Here is an 18836-nt window from a genome sequence, read left to right as displayed (position 1 = left end):
TTGCTGTAGTTCTGATCTTAAAACTAAATCGGTTCCTTCTTCTAGTCAAAAATCGAGTACGACCGCCTGATTGCCTTGATCGGTAAGAAGCCTCCATCGGAAGCCGGCATCAAGGTGCGATGGCGGGGTGGAGGTATATCTCTGGCCCAGCGCAGGGACTTCATCCAGCAGCTGCAGAGTCTCACCGGAGACGCCCCGGCTCTGCCGCTGGAGCTCAACCCCAAAGAGTTCCAAGGCTTCCACCTGGCGCTGCTTAACAAGGTAAGATGGGATTGTTAAGTACATGTAGTTGTGACTGCACACATCAACAATAACAATAACCCCCTCTGCCCGGTGTGGTCCTCAGGGCTTGAAGCCTCACAGCTTCAGGAATCCCTACGACATCCCCCGCAGCCACCTGCTCGACCAGCTCAGCCGAATGCGTAGAAACCTGCTCAACACCGGCGTCTGCACTCTCAGAGGGCAGGACTCGGGTAACTCACCGTGGAATCCCACACTTGTTTGTTTGTAAATGTGCTCTGTTGTACCTGCAAACATGTTGGTGAATTCCTCCGTCTCCTTTGCAGACCAGCTCCACAGTGTGCCAGTCGCCCAGATGGGAAACTACCAAGACTTCCTCAAAGCTGCTCCTCAGCCTCTTCGAGACGCAGACCCCGAACAGCCCAAACGGTTGCACACATTCGGCAACCCATTCAAACTGGACAAGAAGGTAGATCCATCACACTGATAACACGAGTAACAAATGGAGAAGTACTGGTTGAGAAACATGCAAGTTGACCTCATTCTTGGTTTTCCTTGCAGGGCATGATGATCGACGAGGCGGATGAGTTTGTCACCGGCCCCCAGAATAAGGGCAAGAGACCAGCGGACAGCAGCAACATGACTGGTGGAGGTCCGAAGAGACGCCGCTGCATGTCGCCTCTACTGCGTCTGGGAAGAGCCTACACCCCTCCAGTCACCCCTCCTGCCAGCCCTCGACCCTCAGGTGAGATTGGTATCAAGACTGCACTATGTGTAGTTAAACGTCTTTTCTATTAAAGTGCGAAAAACAGTTTAGCTGCTCAGTTTTCAGTCTTTTTTAAAAAAAAATGTAAATTTTAGCTACATTTCTTGGAACACTTCTACCTTCACATCATACATCATGTGAACACAGCTGTAGACTCTCTGTTATACTGTGATTTTCAAACTACACACAACTTTTTGTTATGAATTCGAGCTGTTCCAACTCAAGTTCTTCAACTTGGAAAATCTTCTCTAAAGTCCTTGACCGAGACATATCTAGGTTGGCAAAATTTGTTTGAGTTTCACCGTATTAGATGTTCTGGAGCTAGTATATGACGTGTGGATGACGTGTGGATGATGTCTGGATGATGTGTGGACATTAACCTTCTTACTAAATCTGACGAACTTCATCCAGATGAAAATGAAGCTTATCAACTAACCAAATTTTACAAAAAAATAACTCACTTCCTTTTCAAATCTCATACACTCTAGACATGGACATGAGCGACGGAGCACCAGATCCGGACCTGATCATCAACCACCTGAATCAGAACCACTACGGCTCAGACGGGAGCTCGGACTCGGAGGTGGATCATCCGTCGGGGCCCGGCGACCTCCAGGAGAACCACACGGCCGCCGATCTGCAGGTCATTCGGCACGGGGACGAGGAGGAGAACGGGCAACCCCAGGCTGGTGAGCTGCCGCTGGGCAGCGAGGGAGGAGCGGAGATGATGCTGATGGAGGACCAGCCGGCGCGCTACCTGTCACCTGCAGCCCTGAAGAAGCACATTCACACCGAGACGACGAAGGTCAACAACGAGCTGAGGGCGCTCATCACCAAGGAGATCAGAAAACCTGGCAGGCGTACGTATCCACACACGGGGGGATACAATCACAGGAGTCACACTGATACTGATGCTGTATATTTTTTGGTCATAGTGTCAATATGGGACCCGACTTTGATTCTATTGATACCAAAGCAAAACATTTTTTACCAGCTTTACTCACACAGTAATTTACAGTAGCACCTGAAACACAGTAAAAAAACTGCGATCAGCTGAATCATCACTTCAACAAAACCTCTACGGTTCTGTGTTTATTGCAGGGCTGTTGAGTTTAATGGCATACCATTAGAAGCTGCCACGGTTATTTTACTCAGACTGTTTTATGTGTTACCAAAAAAAGAAGAAAGAAACTGGCTTGTCCTCCCTCATTGTGTTTTTTTTCCCGCTTTCCCAGAAGAAACCACATAAGTGTAGCCTTTCACATGGCAATCCAGCTTTGTTGTGACCTGAAACAAAGATGTTTTTCTCAAAAGCTGTTGCAAAAACAGCGAACTATGGTTTTAAGTCGGACCAAATGAGTGATATATTCTGCATAATAAGTTGTCGTGCTTCACTCCTATTTATAAAAAAAAAAGAAGGTTGTTTATGTATGATAGCTAATGTTATACAGGAGTTTTGGTGGATTATGTCTACGAATAATGACAATGAAACCCACCAAGTGTCATAAAATTAGGCCTGGTTGTTTTTGTGTAATCTTGCTGACAAACAAACAAACAGCACTGAACACACACCAAGTAAACATCCTGTAATGAAGCAAACCAGAGCTGCTGACAAAAAAAAAAACAATATATGCAGCAATATCAGTATAGCTGTGATGCATTAATAGAAACTTTAATGTAATCATTAGTGGTTTATTCACTAAACAAAGCTTCTCAAATGAGCAGGTTTTTGTTTTTCTGAATTTTTATCTGTTGATCTGACAAAACAAGTGATTCCACCTTGGACTCAATGTGAAGTTTTCATGACTTTCTAGCATAGATTTAATGATAACTCAAATCAGTATAATAAATAATCACTACTTGCAGCCACAACATGACTCACCTTGATCATTGGATATCGTTTACCTTTTTTTTTTTTTTCGTGGTTTTCCACAAACTATAGACAGAATTAGATTAGAAACACAGCAATAATGAAGTAACTGAGCCTTGTTCACTCTTTCTGTTTCAGACTACGAGAAGATCTTCCTCCTCCTGAAGCAGATCCAGGGCACTCTGGACACCCGGCTCATCTTCCTCCAAAACATCATCAAAGAGGCGGCCAGGTACTAAGTTCAGCCTTCCTCTGATGTCATGGCGTTCTATTACTGCCCCGTTTCCTCAAATAGGCTCCAAGTAGAACCATCTGGAGTCGTGGTTAAGAAACAAATTACACATGTTTAACCTAAAGATCCTGTGTTGCTCAACTGTCTTTGCCAGGTTTTTTTTTTTAATAAGTACAGAGCAATTCTTTACCCGAAACATCTGCATTTTATTACCTAAATAAGCGCATGTGATTATGGAAACATTTAAATTTGCTGTTATTGGTCTCAATTGCTTCAGAATGTGACATTTGTCGCTTGTTCTCTGCAAAGGTTCAAGAAGCGAGTTCTCATCGAGCAGCTGGAAAACTTCCTCGAAGAGATCCACAACAGATCCAACAACATGAACCACGTGGACACACTCTGAGACCAACTCATTCCCCAAAACTGAACTTACTGATAAAGAACCCAACGTCCCTCTGAACCCCCGCCCCACCACCCCCCACCCGTCCCTGCTGCACCAGGGCCCCCCCGCAAAGACCAGACAAGACAGCATCCAGCTCTCAAACCATCACCTCTTCAGTGGACTCGACATTATTGGTTGGTTGGCTTACACACAGTAAAGGCGGTACTGACCCTGGGCGATGCATTTTTCAGATTTCCAGAAGAGCGAGCGAGGAAGCATTTACTGCTGCAGGTGAAGTGTTTGCCTATGCAACGAGATGTTCGGCCCGTAGACCATTTGCTCACAGCTGCTGTCTGAACCCGTCCTCGGACTCGGTTATTCTCCTCCCTTGATCAGATTTTTTTTTTTTTTCAAACTAACAAAAGAGTTATTATCTCTCAAACGGGGGGAGTAAACAAGGACTTATTCAGAGATGAGCAAATGGCAGCGTATGTTTGGTTGTGATGTGAAGTCGTGTCGGTGATGGCGTAGGAAGGGGTCAGCTTGTGAGAGGTTGTGTGTGTGTTTTTCAACAACTCAGGGTCGAACGGGATCCAGCGGAGACGTTCATGAAACACTTTTCTCCCCTCATGCCTTTTCATTCAGTCACTTTTCCCGTCACGTTAGGTCTTATACCTTTTTTTTTTTTTTGCCGCTTTGGGATACGGGAGGATGAGAGTCTGTGGTTTTTTTGTTAAAATTTACACTCCACTAACCGGAGCACTCCACTGCTGTGCTCTTTAATAGGTATAATGTGGCTCCAATATTGAATTTGTCAACTCGTGGCCTGACTGATCATTAATATAACTAAGTAGAAACTTAAGTGTACGACAAAGCAAATGACTTTTGCTTCCTCTGGGGGGTGGGGGAAATGGAGCCACAGTTTTTCACCTCTGGAGACGGTAAACTTAAAAAGTCTGTGTCCAGCAGGTTTTCAGACAGATCAAGTAAAAACCCCCTGAATGATGTGAGATCATTGGTTACTAATGTTGAAATACAGGGACAAAAAAAGCTCAGGAACTGACACCAATGCATCAAAATCAGCAATAACATTGGAGCACACCCCTCCCCGACTTTTATCTTTATTTCAGCCCGAAGCAGCTGATATGCAACGCAAACGGTTGTCTGCTGGAGTGTCGATGAACCGAGGTCTCGGATGCCAGCTTGTCCCAACGTGCTGGTTGCTGCCAAATAACTTAACCCGCCCCCCTAAACTCCCTCTCTCCGCCGTGAATCTCAAACCAACTTCTTGTCACTTAACCGTAAATGCACTTGTGTAAATTTGAGAATGTTTATTTAATGTAATTTAAAAAGAAAAAATATGTTTTGTTGCAAATTTCCCTCCTTTTTTTGGGGGGGGGGAGTCAGGCTATATATTCTCAAATGTACACAAATAAACCCAAATTAGGGTCTAGAGGGCAAGAGTTGATTTCTGATTCAGAGCCCTCTTCCGTTCCCTCCCTCCTTGGACAGGGACCAAAATCTGCCATACTTGTCTTTGTTTGTGAAGAGGCCGCTACCAAAAGAGTATTTTGAATACACTGTAAAGATGTAAATAACCCTAGAGTACTATTTAAAGAGAATGTTCAGTGGAAAATGGCCTTTTTGTAAGTATTTCCATGAATAAAATTTCTATTTTACACTGTGAAGGGCCATGTAAATAAAGTGTTCTTTAAAGATGTGACTCTTGGTGTTTTTGTCCACATTTGTCGACGATGGTGACCAACAGCGTGTCAGACAGAAGAAAGGATCAAAACACCTGATGTGTAAAAACGTATTAAAATTTTATTTACAGATATGTACAAAAATAATGTCCCTCTTCCTGAAGTGTCCGTGGACCCTCCTTTTGGTCCACAAATAAATACCAGTAAGTGAAATGGGTTGGTATAGAAGTGTGTGAATGTGTGTGTAGGGGGGTGTTTGGGTATAAGAGCCTTTAGGGAGCTTGGTCTGCTGGATTCATCACTCGGCCCATAAACAAGATGGATCCTGAAATGAAACACAAAGCAAAAGCTGATTTTTTTTTTTAAAAATGCAGGCATCTATCTATGTTTTAACATGTTTTTATTTGCTGTATAAGTTAAGGTGAAATTCAGTGTGGTCTGTGTTGGTTCATGCGACTGCTGATCTGTGTCTGCTTTTGATACTACCACTAGGGGTGGCCAAATCAGAAATATTCAAATCCTACATGTGTACTTGACTTGAAGTTATGCAAACAGACACTGAATAGAAATCAGGATGCTTTCTTTTTTTTCTACCTTCCAGACAGCTACTGGTTTAAGAACATTTCTTTATGGTATGAAAATAATGAAATGAACATCATAGCTTCCTAAATGTCAAGCTGGGTATAAACCAGAATTAATTAATTAATCTCTTGATACTTTTTGACTTCCTTTCCAAGCCTCTTTTATAAACGTCTCAGAGATATTTACAGACTGATGACAAATTAAAGGAAAAACCTGAACTCTTGACCCCTACAGCAAGGAGATCTGGATCCACTTTAGACGTATTAGTCACTACAAATCAATACAAAGCTGTTCTTCGTGATCACCTTTATCCTCTGATGAAACATTTCTATCCTGATGAGAGTGGTCTCTTCCAGGATGACAACACTCCCTTGTCAGATTTTGGACCAGTGTTCTCAACCACCAACATCAAAACACCAAATGAGGGAATATCCTTTGGAAGACAGGCCTTCTATTCCTCCAGAGACTTAAAGAATCAATGCTAAGATACACTGAAGCTGTTCTAGCAGCGTGCAGTGGCCAAACATCTGACTAAGACACTTCATGTTTGCTTTTCCTTTAATGTGTCACCCAGCTTTGCTATAGTAACTCAAGCTCAGTCATTCCTTGTCACACTAACAGGTTTTTAGCAAATACTTCTTAAGAGGAGTACGTTTGTTGGAGACTATTTTTAGCAGTAATTTACCACACATTTATGCTCCAGTAAATATTTCTGGCAGCAGTATGGTGTTTGTGTGATCAGTGCAGTTTGTGTTTGACGTTGCAACTTATTCAAATATCTACTTATTTTCATACAAAACCTGTGGCTGTCTGGAATTGTGTTATATTTCTTTTTCTTTTTAAATGTCAATGCCAATGTCACTTGCAAAACTGTCAGTTGTGTGTGCTTTGCTAAGCTAAATCAAGCAAAACATTTGTATGATGTAAGCAGCAGCAATCTACAGAGTAAAGCAAATACCTGTGTTAACCTGTCGAAGTAAAAATAAGAACGGCCGATCCGCCTTGAAGACAGGAGCACGGGATCTTTTGAGTAGCACCATAGCTGCAAGAACAAAAATTCCTTGTTTAACAACCTTCCACCACAGACAGTCAGCTCTGTTCTGTTATATACTTGCAGCAGACATTGCTCACCAGTAGCAGCAGCTGCTTTTGTCCCATCCTCTGTGACTTCTATTCTTACTTCATGGAAGGCATCAGACACATAAAGACCCTCCTCCACTGCAGGAAACAAAAATCTGTCAGCTACAGAAATCGCTTGACCTGCAACCTGAAAAGCCTGGACTGCGACTAAAACCGACTGATATTTTGAATGTTTTATGAATTGATGGACTCACCTGAAATCCCAGTGAAGTCAGCTGCTGTCGGGTTGAAGGCGTCACTGATGCCCATAGCAGGGAGCACTGACCTCAGGTTGAACTTGTTCTGCATCCTGAATCTGTAAAAAAAACACCGTAGAGTTTGTTCTGCATCATCATCTTTTCTGAAGCGTCTAAAAGTCTTAACTCAACCTGAAATCCAGATGTAGGATTTTTATTTTTTTTTTACCTGGGTAGGAAAATGTCCATTTTGGTTCTGCGCAGGCCAGTATCCCAGGATGCCAGATGGCGTGCAGTGAGCTGGGACTCGAGGGAGGACAGCGGAGTCTTCCTCTCGCTGGGCAGAACCACCTGCAGGCTCAGGGAGCGGCCCAGGAACGGCAGCTCCAGCACAGTGTAGCGTTGGTCGGATCCTGTCCTGAACTGACCTGCAGGGAGACCAACACGTTCAGGTGTGCAATTTATGACTTTTTCCTCTGATTTATTAATCATTAGGTTTTTTTGTTTATCCATCTGATTTTACAAACATGTTTTTAAAGCTTAATAACTTTCAAACATCACAGAACCATGTTCATTGGCTTAAATTAAAGATAACACTTGTACCATTCAAATGTATCAACATAAATGATTTCTACTTTTATCATTTCAAAATGTAAAACATGTATTTAGCAAAACTTTTAAAAAATATATATATATACAATTAGACAGCAAACGTTTTTATTGCTGCTGTGATAATAAATGACGCCTGAATGGCACAAGGTTGTAATAAAAATAGAATGGGGAGTTGAAAGATAAGATTACAACAATACAATTATACATTTCTAATTACTTATGAGTTTCTAATAATACTGAGAGCTGCATATGTATGACAGAGACATTGATTAATGAGGAATTTGATTCACGTGTAAACAGACTGTAGAAGTCAGCATCCACATAACAGGAGGAGCTGCAGAATATATAATGCCAAACAAAGAAACAGTGTCCAATCACACCTTAAATGCATAATGTCTCATCAACCAGGGAAATGACTGAACAAATAACTCTTGATTAGAACTGTCACTGATAAAGTTTCTTGGATAACAATCTCACAAAAGTGTAAATACTTCAAGAGTCCCACGTTTTTTTAGATATACTTTGGTAAATTCCAGTACTTTTTTGTATTATAAAGCTACAGAAAGAATACCAACAAAGCTCAGTAAAATTTTATCAACTGACCAACACAGACATATCGCCACGTAAATCTGGAGCTGTTAAACGGTCTGCTGTATTTACCAGCCAGTCACTAACTAGATCTGTCTCCTATTGGAAGATGAGCAAATAGTGTTTAGTGGGCTCTGCTGAAAACAGCCACCTGCTACATCTGGAAATGAATTGAATGAGAGAGCTAAGATCCAAAACAGTTAAGTGGTTTGCTGAAGCTAAAATCCTGCACAGAGCCCAAGGTAACTTCTGAAGGGGTCACTAGAAGAGAAAGCCAACAAAGTCTCATATAGCCAGAAATATCTCCAAAGCACCGTGTCAGCGCTGGAGAAGGGTTTGGCTGCACCTCATCATCATTCTGCTACAGGGTAAAGAAACACTCTGGCTTGTTTGTGTGTATTTAAACCAGAGTGCAGCAGTGGAACTCCTGCAAAACTGTGTTGGGGGAACTTGTTTTGGTAGAACATTTGCACACAGGGAGGTGAGCCCTGAATTCTAAATGAACTATTCACCATAGGAACTACCAGGCCTGCCTTATGGCACGAGCCAAAGTTTTGCCCAAACTCAGCTCCTTGGGAGGTCGTTTTTATTGTTTTCCGTAGTGATTGGGTTTCAAAAATGGTAACATACAGAGAGTGGAAGGGGAGGACAATGCTGCATGTAATATCCAGCAGAAATGACTTCAAGTTAGTCAGATTAACTGCAAAATTACACAAAGCCATATACATTGTTAAAATAAGATCACTGAATTTAGTAGCTTAAAAAGTTCCTTCTAAGTATGTCCTAGGAGCACATCCACAGACTAACAGAAGATGGATGGATAAAAGAATGGACTCGTGTCTCTTACCAAAGCTGACCTCTGCAGCCTGATACATCATGGGCACCTTGATAGGACTCCCATCAGAGAGGATGAAGGGCAGGTTCTGTGTGTTGGTGAACAGAAACTGTTTCTGCCAGACGCCCCTGAAGGCCACCGTGTTGACCAGGGCCACCTGCAGCCGGTTTCCCCACCACAGGGCCTCTGCCTGGGCCTCGCCTGAGCCAGAGAGCTCACCGCTGCTGCTTCCTGACTGGAGGGGCCATGACTCATCTGGGAGGTAACAAGTAAACGTCTGGGTTTAATGTAAAGGGCGTGTGGCTCCGTTATTGACGACTGACTCATGTGGTCCGGTGCAATGAACAGATGAAAAGCAAATTGTACATTTCTGTAAATACAACATTGGATAATTGTAACACATCTATAGAAACAACTGCAATTGATACAATGACATGTAGTCGTGAGTACACACTCAAAATATAAGTCAGTATTCAAACATCCTGGTTTATCAACATTGGGGAGCCTTTTGTATAGGGTGGCAAGGTAATAAACATGATAAGAAAACTGTAAAAGAAGTATTTCCTCAACATATAATACAAAATACAGTGAGGTAAAAACACTCTTTGCTGAGTTGGTCACAAGCTGTAGACACACTTAACATTGAGTTTCAAATAGGTTTTGCCTCATGTAAAGGGTCACAAGCTAAAACTGGCTGGAAACCAGTGGCCTAAGAATTAAAATTAGGGACATTTAAGCTGCAATAACTAAAATGACCTCCACAAGTTAAAATATTACCACTCGATAAGGTTTTTATAGCTGAGTTGTTAGGAAACCATTGCCTAGTTACACATTCAGCAGAAACAGAGCCATCATCATCATCATCATCATCATCCCACTGGGGCCTAATTTTAGCTCTATGTGTCTCTTTAGCTGCATTCATTGTTCTTCACCAACTATTCTCATACTCTGTCTGCTTGCTGTTTAATGCTGCACAGTCATGTACAAGGGATTTATTTCAATTTGGCTGTACAAAAACAGTGCCTGCTGCAGACTGAGTCGTACAGTAAATGCTCATTAAACCAGAGCAAACACCTTAAAGAAGCTAAAAAGCTAAAAGCTGTATTCATTTCAATCAAAAATGATTACTATTTGATCTTTAAGTGTTTTGTACAGCTGTTTGGATTACCGTGGTTGTGTCCTGCTTGCTCTGGTTGGCTGCGGGAGTGATTGGGCTGGCTGAAGTTGGCTCGGACCACGCTGGTATTGGCCCAGGCTGCTGCATTCTGTGTGAACTCAGACAGGAGCTGGACACCACTCTGGATGAATAACGTGCAGGTCTGCTGCAGCCACATTCCCTGGCTGGTGTTGCTCATGTCGCCCTGGGAGTGCAGCAGGAAGTCTTGTACCTGGGCATCTGCAGAAAAGGAACACACAGAGGACAGTTCAGACCTGATGGTGTATTCCAAGCTGTGGGACGCTTATTTAAAGACAAGGTTTTAGTTTGAACTTTCTTCTTTCTGTATAAGACAGTCTGTGCACAAAAGAATGATGTTCCCTCCATAGATCTATAGAAAACTGAAATACTGAAAAATGCTTATTTTAAACTCGTTTAACAGCAGTTTCAGAATCTATCTATTACATACTCTGCTTTAACATCATCACTGTTGCTAAAATATAATTCACACCCTGTTGAAAAACTGCAAGAAAATATATTGTGAAGCCCCTGAGATAAAATAATAAAAATCCAATATATTCAGTTCAACAGCCTCTAGCTTGTTTCAGCAGCAAGTTAACTGAATTCACACCATATCCCTGCAGAACTGTACACAAACAAATACTCATTTGACTTGATTTGAGCTTTGCTTAGCAACTTCTCTCAGTCTGGTGAGCACGACAGGCCACAGGGATCTTCTCATCTGATAAGCTCCAAGCATTTTTAGACAAAATGATCAAAACACAAATCAAATAAGGATTCTCTTATGACTGCAAAAATTTGCAGCAGTTAATACGAACAGAGGCAGTCAATTGTAAGCTGGTCCCTTGTCACGCTTTAATTTAATTTAATCTTCTTTCTCTTGTTGCTGTTATTGTGGCTTCTTACTTGGTTTTGAGTAGGAGATAGATATGTAATTTTTTGTCTTCTGTGCCCATCTTATCTATCTCGATATCTTTGCATCTAGAGTCACTGCACTCTTTATTATCCTGCCTAGAGAGTACAATGCTCAGAGGTGCAGCCCTCTGTCTCTAGCTGTAATTTTGCGCTGTTAAAATTTAGTTGAAAAAATAATATGCTGTTTTTCTTCTAAGTTCCTTATGTTTTCTTACTGATCGGTTAGTTTTTTTCAAAGTGTGCATACACTGATATAAAACGCTTATTCACTTGTATTATTTCTTAGTATATGTAAGTCATTTGTCTAATAACAAACCAGAGAAAAGCAGTGATTGTCCAAAATATATACGTAAATCATGACTACACCGTGGGATTTCAACCATAAGGTGGCGTCTATTCTATGCAGCGGCACCAAACTTGACAAAACAGATTGACCCTCATTTGGTTTTATTAATATAAAATGACATGAGTTTGGAAGTATTAGTCATGTAATCAATTATTGGATCATTCAAGCCATTTTTTATTGACAAATGGCACACACTTGGTTGTTCCAGTTTCTCAAATGTAAGAATTTTCAATGTTTGCTGTTTTACATCAACATATATTGAATAGTTGTGATTTTTTAAACTGTTAGGCTCACAGAAATCTCTAACATTGTGTAGACAAGACACTTGATAGCATGATTTCGAAGTTCCAGCTCAGGCTAGTTTGAAATTAAAGTCAGACACAAAAGTCTGAGGCAGCCTGCTAAATAGGAGCCTAATATCTTCAATTTCCATCACCTGACAAGTGAGACCACATCTTGGAGGCAAAGGAAACAGCAGCTCACACTCTCATTTTGTTTGTAATTAAACACATGACCTCTTGACCCGAAGGCCAAGCTGCAGGAGTGGTTAATGAGATTAGAGTTGGTGTGGAGGCAGGTATTATGGCTCCAGACACCGCTGTGCTCTGCAGGGCCAACAACAGCAGCAGCAGCAGCACCGCTCCACACCACCTGGTACCAACAGCACTGAGGGCCACCGACAACCTCTCCAGAATCACTCGCACAGCATAAGGAGCCACTAATGCTAACTGAATACAAGCTTCCCTCTCCTTCATCACTATATTTGTAAAAAAAAAAAAAAAAAATTTAGATGAATCCTACCATTCACATTGTATCCCAGAGTTCCCTCCAGCTGAGCCAGCGTGTTGCCTCTGGCACCGAGCTGCAGCAGCGCCAGAGACAAGGAGACGCTCGCCGGTGACATGATTAGGTTGGAGTTGTTCTCCGTCTCTGTGAGCGTCTGGTAGAGGCTGACGGCAAACCTGCTGTGCAACTCTCTCATGTTGTCCTGAAGGCTGCCGTTACAGTGGCTTCTCTCCACCAACCAGAAGCAAATGAAGAGTGAAGCCACTGGCAGACGACACATGTCCTCAGTGCTGCAGGAGAGGAAGTGTCCACAGGGTGCAACAGGTGGCCCAAAACAAAAAATCCTGCAAAATCAAAGCAAATGAAATAAATATGAAAGTGGGGTCAGTGAGGTCATCTATAGACTTTCTGTGATTTGTTTCATGTTTAACATATTGTACACCAGAGAGTACAAGTATTCTCTTTGCAAATAATATTCTACATTTGTAAAATATATTTGGGCATAGTTTTGTATAAAAAAAAAAAATCAGCAATTACATTAAGTAGTTGAAACTAGCTGCAAGTTGACCAGCTGCAACATTAAAATGATTCTCACATGTAAATGCATAATTAACCCAGTCAGATTATATTAATGAAACACTTGCAATGGTCATGCTTTCTGCATAATTACTACTTAACATGCCATGCTTTGTGTTTTTACATGCTACAGTGTGATTTTAAATGCATGTCCTGACTGATTAATCCCTACAAACTTGAGTAACACCAATGAGAATCATTAGCTACACCTTTTGATGACTTAATAAACTACTGTGATGATTTCTTAGTGACATAAGCAGAGGTGCAGCTGTGTGTCCTACCAGTGAACAGGTGAGGTAGAATCCGTTAAACAGCTGTTCGCTCTGACTTGCAGCAACCATTCAGCCTCAGCAGGGGAAGCTGTGTCCTGTCCGTCCCCGGCCTGTCCGTCACTGTTCCCGGCGTCCGAGTCAGTCAGTCTCTGGTTCAGTCCTCCGGTCGTCTCTCACTGAAGCAGCCTGTAGTCATAAGACCGTGTTTAAAGGGGAACGCTCCGCTCCGTGTTTGCGGTCTCCGTCGGCGATGTCCGTACCACTCGTCCGGGATTCCTGCCTCCCCGGGGCTATAAGGAGCCAGGCGGAGGGAGGCATGTCACCGACCAGCAAATCCCAAACCGGGCAGAGGGGAGAAAACACCCACACACGCGCGCACAGCACAGAAGGGCAGACATGCGTGTACATTTTCTGGAAATATAGTTATTTAGTCAGTGGGAACAATAATAGCACGTAAAACACATTTAGCTTAAACAAACAAACAAAACAACAACAACACAGAATTGAAGAAGTAGCTACCTGAATTATTGCTAATATCATTATGTAGGAAGTCAAAATATTATAGCAGCCTACCTGAATCCTTAGACTTAAGAACAGTTGAGTATTCTGGGGTATAAAAGTCACATTTCTAGTTATATATTAGATACGAACTTTTAATAGGTACCTCTCATACTGGTCTGCTAAATATTAAGCTAACGTTAGCTAACGTTTAGCTTAGCTTAGCATAAAGAATGGAAACATGCAAACGGCTAGCCTGGCTGTCCAAACCTAACAGCAGGCGTCTACCAGCAACTCTTAAGCTCGCTAATTATCACGTTTTTGTAGGGGTTAAAAAACATAAACCAACAGGTAGTGGGTCTGTGTCTTTGGTAGCACAACAGTAACTTCCGGGTGTGTCTTAGTCGCTATTACGTTGCCAAGCAACCAGCGACTAATTAATGCTGTACCCAAAACACACCTGTAATTTTAATTTGCACTTTTTTTGTTTGCTTTGTACAACTCAACTAACCCAACCGGACACACACATTGAAACAAATACGTTTTAAATTGGACAGGGCCAGGCTAACTATTTTTCCAGGCATTTCCAGCTAATACTACAAACCTACAGATTTATATTTTGGCCACCGGTTTTAATTATTTCAATTTCATTTCTGTTGTGTTCGCCTTTTTTGTTTGCTTGTTTTTTTGCACGGTGGATGCCTGTAGTCCTACAATGCCCATGAGCCCCTGCTGCGGTTGCCATGACAAGAAGGCAGTTAGAAGCGCGAAACAGGCCGGAAGCAAGAAATTCACCCTTTTTAAAAAACGTTAATAAACTTTTTAATTTTTTTAATTTTTTATTTGAATAGATAAATTGGTAAATATATGTAAAGCTAAATTAAAGTATAAAAAAGTGAGGGCGGGGGAAACATATAAATAAATAGAAAGTGACTAAAGCATAACACTAAAATGAGAGCCCAGTCTTGATTTTTTGTTTTCAGCTACAATTATTTTATGAATAAAAAAAGATCCATTTGTTTCTTGGAAACATGAAAGTAACATTTTGTTTTATCAGGTTGACATTTATAAAAATGATAATATAAAAAGCTTTTTTTTTCTTTCTTTCTTTTTTACAGTTCAGAACAAATCTGTGGTTGCTGATTTTACGAACAATCCATCCACATTGTAAAAGTAAACGGATTTAAAATGCAAATAGTGTATTTTTTTTGTTTTGTTTTGTTTTCTCAATGGTGTTATTTTTAGCATTCACTCACAATGGGCAGCTTGGAATCAGTAGTTAAGGGGTACATCTGAGTTTGTATGTAGGCTACATATGCTCATAGGATACCTTTTACTGTGAGTCAAAGAACCAGATATTTAGCAATTTATTTTTTTGTGTGTTTTGATTATTTACCCAAGGCAGTTTTGAGCTAGTCCAAAAGGTGCTTTAACCATGGCTCACATGCCTTAGTGTAAAGGAAAAATAAATGGGACTTTTAATTCTGGAAACGGATGGCACCCAAAATAAAGCTTCCTGATTTCATAACACTATTTAGAGAGGTAGAAATGGTTTTATTGCAATTTGTCCAAGTGTGATATTGTGGTACTGCAAAAAATATTTTTTCCTATAATTGCAAATATTGTCAATTATCATTGTCATGAAGGTTTCATGTTTTGGTTTTTTTTGTTTTTTTTAAAAAACATTCTTAGAACATAGTGATGCTATTTTTATGTGACTGATGCATCCCCATGTAAAGCCTATGGGATGAGCAGGAATGCACGAGGGGGCTAGCTAAAAAAAATACTAATACACATTAACAGTGGGCTGCACAACCCAAAAACTAGTAAACTTTGTGGTTGACTTTTGTGTGGGATCTAGTTCCTAAACTGCATTTATTATAGAGCCATGAGACTGGTTTCATCTCAGCATCTCATCTAGCTCTCACCCACACAGCAGACACATATATTTCCCTGAAGGTTGATCCTCTTTCCTTCAGTAAAGATCATATTTATGAGTCAGACATTTGCAGCTGTGATTTACTATGTCATAATTGTGCTTAAGCTGCCACATTAGTAGCTCTGTAACTTAAATTATTGCTGATGTGTGTCTGTCTCATTTCCAATTTAGATTCCGAAACATCTGATTTAATGCCAAATGAGCAGGATTAGCAACTTCCACAGCACCCCAGGCCATTCAAATTGATAACACTTAGTTTATTGTGTAGGTGATTTTTTACATTTTTTTGGCAGTATGCACTGAAAGCACAAAATGATCTCAAATGAATGTTGCTTTAAGTCCAGTCTTGCATCATAACCCATTTGATCCACCAGTTTTGTAGATTGTAACCTCAGTTAAAATTCATAAGGTGCGTATTTTTTAAAGACATTCCCTCAACACAGAGACTAGTGAGGACCTGCAAACATTTTTTACTTTTTTACCCCTTGTGCACTTAGTGAATTAGCACGACCATGGAAAAAGCTGCTGTTCATTTTTTATTTTTGTATTTATCGCTTTCAACTTAATGTATTGTCCTTGGACTCTGACTTGAAATAAAGCAGGATGACTAAAGATGTAGTAAAGTAATGCTTTTTTTTTTTTAAGGTCACACACATGTAGAGAAAGACACTAAGACATCCATTCTGTTATACAAGTCATTTGGCCTTTTGTTGTGATGATCAAAAGACATCTCTGCTCTGAGCGTCACACTGCTGCGTCAGTCGTTCTAATTGGTATCACTCTGAGGAATGTGGACTCACTCATCATGGACGTGTCGCTGCTCCAAAATGTGATGAATAGCAGACAGCCATCAGGAAACACTGTACCAGTGCTGTATACAGTCGTAAAAAAAAAAGGCATTTAGACACATCAAAAAGTCAGGTTAGCCTCACTCAGACATGCAATAGTGCACATTTCTGCATATTTTCATGAGCAAGACTAATCATGGCATGACTATATCTGTTTAAATGTTAATCAAGTTGAAGATAAAATGCTTTTGCGTAAGTAACATGAGGTTTGTTAGTATAGCAACTCTATGCATGGAGTTCTGTGACGCTGCACTATATGAAAAAAATGACACTAGTTTTGCAGATTTTTAACCTTAAACCAACGTAAACAACTTCAATGTTTGAAATTTGTTGGACGATTGAGGACAAACTATCATCAGGTCACAGAAAACCATCCAGCACCTCATTATTTTTAACTCAAATCTACAAATGCCATCTTTATGGTGGCTCCAAAGGAAAAATCTAAAAACAGAACAGAGAGGAAATGATAAGTGTCAAATAGCCTCGCAGTGAAAGACTAGACTTGAGTCTTTGAATATCAATACATTTTAAAGCAATTACACAGATACAGCTTTACTGAGTGTGCCACTAAATCTGTCATTATCAGCTCTTCACAGCTCTTTGTAGAGAGGAAACAGAGTAAATGAAGGAACTTTCATCTTATTCAGCTTTACTTCAGGGGAAAATCCAGACATCCTTGCATACAGTAGCTCTGCAGTACAGACTATAAACACTCATCTCAAAATTATTATATAAACAACCTATATGCTGATCTTTAAAGACAAAAAAACATAAAGAATTTCAATAGTATGCCCTCTATTTCACCTAAAATCAATCTGCTGTGGAGTGATCTCCCCCTCAACTGTCCCTCCTAATTGGGGACATGACAGTCAGCAAAATAAATTGCGGGTATTTTTCCCATGAAGGAGAGAGCATGATTGGTAGCCATCAGGTATTTGGGTGCTTTGTCTTTCGGGGGGGATTCCAGCCATTACTGGACTTGACTAATTAGTGCAGCCGTGGCTTGGCTTCATTAAACGGAGTCGCCACATTCTTTAAAACCCAACGCTCCGACTCCCAAGGCAGGAATTTGGAATTTTAAGGACTTTGTTGGAGGAGATGAGATGTCACGGTAACTGACCAAAGACAATCATCTGAAAAGACGCCACCATAAACAGCAGCTTTCATCTTCAGCGGCGACGGGGGCCTTCGGAGGAACACTATGTTAGAGGTTCGCATTTGTGAAGTAGAAATAATGATTTGTGCTCTCTGTTTCTGATCCCTGGACTCACTGCAAAGCAAGCTGCCGCTGCACTGAGAGGTCAGCATGGAGGTCAACTTACTCACTCTGCAGTCTGGAGCTGGAGCTCACAGGAGGCCTCAGCCTGACAGGAGCTGCATACTGAACATGATAATTATTCGCTTATCTCTTTAGGAGCATTCATCACTGTGACCCAGTCTTAGTTGTTTCTGAGCTGCTACTTGGTTAAAGCCTGACCAAGCTGAAGTAGTTCCTGTTCTGCCCTTCAGTGATCTAAGTCAAGTCTCAAATCTTTGTAAGAAATCAGAAAATCAATACCAAAGTCCTACAGAGTGAAAAACCATTAAAGTGACACGATATTCCATCATGTTCCTGTCAAAGCTGTGTCACTGTAGCTGAAACTTCTCAATAAAAAGACCTATCAAGTAGCTACACAATATCTGTCTGCCACAGTTTAGAACATTTTTAGCCACATTAGTCGATGGAAACGTCAGTCAGCTACTGGATTCACTGGCAGCAAATCTGATGCAGACCACAGCTGGAGCTTGGAGATTTTTTTTTTTACCTCAAAAAATACAATCATTAGCCATGACTTCATACAGCCACTGAATCTACAGTGGAAAGTTTACTTAGATTCCCTTTTATTATGAATTTTCTGAATTGTGTGCTTTCCTTGATACAGGGAAACGGAACAACAAATGGAACAACAAAGGAACAAATTTTTGTATAGAAGTGCACCAGAATGCAGGAAATTAGGTGTATGATGCTCAAAATTTCCTCAAAGAATTCCTGCTTGACGTGGCCCCCAATATTCAAATGAAACCTGACCTAGACCTTTTCCTCTTGCACCATCAGAAGGTCTGAAGGTTCTAGTGATCCTGTGAAATGTCTGAAGGAAATGGGTTGGTACAAAAACGATGGTACCAAGACCATTTATCCTGAGGCTTTTGTTGATTTGCTGACTTTTCATCATGTGCCACCAAACTGATCTTACAACCAGAACAAAAAGATTTTCTTGACTGTTTCAGCTTTCGAGTCTCTAGTAATTTAAACATAACAATATGTAGTATTTCCCCATTAAAATGTCTAAAAAATTGACCTTTTGTACTCATA

General features: G+C 40.9%; 2 protein-coding genes across 3 annotated transcripts in view; one reads left to right on the top strand and one right to left on the bottom strand.

The window, feature by feature from the left end:
• The window catches only part of ints6 (integrator complex subunit 6), a 29306-nt gene extending 17358 nt beyond the window's left edge, over positions 1 to 11948 (top strand). The window contains exons 12-19 of one of the 2 annotated variants that reach the window (XR_520630.1): positions 46 to 261; positions 347 to 473; positions 567 to 709; positions 802 to 985; positions 1495 to 1866; positions 3015 to 3108; positions 3418 to 3592; positions 11939 to 11948. Coding sequence is in view for 1 of the 2 variants with exons in the window: in XM_008293177.1 (XP_008291399.1) it covers positions 46 to 261; positions 347 to 473; positions 567 to 709; positions 802 to 985; positions 1495 to 1866; positions 3015 to 3108; positions 3418 to 3511 (1230 nt within the window). In the remaining variant the exon portion in view is untranslated. Of the gene's footprint in view, positions 1 to 45; positions 262 to 346; positions 474 to 566; positions 710 to 801; positions 986 to 1494; positions 1867 to 3014; positions 3109 to 3417; positions 5211 to 11938 lie in introns of those variants that run through there. The other variant, XM_008293177.1, reaches the window with a different exon arrangement.
• On the bottom strand, positions 5466 to 12630 carry serpine3 (serpin peptidase inhibitor, clade E (nexin, plasminogen activator inhibitor type 1), member 3). The gene is made up of 8 exons (XM_008293183.1): positions 12366 to 12630; positions 10295 to 10522; positions 9139 to 9381; positions 7321 to 7519; positions 7110 to 7210; positions 6907 to 6993; positions 6734 to 6817; positions 5466 to 5518 (listed from the first exon to the last, which is right to left on the bottom strand). The coding sequence occupies exons 1-8, from the start codon at positions 12628 to 12630 to the stop codon at positions 5466 to 5468; spliced, it is 1260 nt and encodes a 419-aa protein (XP_008291405.1).
• Positions 12631 to 18836: the final 6206 nt, after the last annotated feature.

The sequence above is a fragment of the Stegastes partitus genome, unplaced genomic scaffold (genome assembly GCF_000690725.1).
Source record: "Stegastes partitus isolate 25-593 unplaced genomic scaffold, Stegastes_partitus-1.0.2 Scaffold863, whole genome shotgun sequence".
Taxonomy (NCBI): domain Eukaryota; kingdom Metazoa; phylum Chordata; class Actinopteri; family Pomacentridae; genus Stegastes; species Stegastes partitus.
This window is presented reverse-complemented; position numbering and strand designations above follow the sequence as displayed.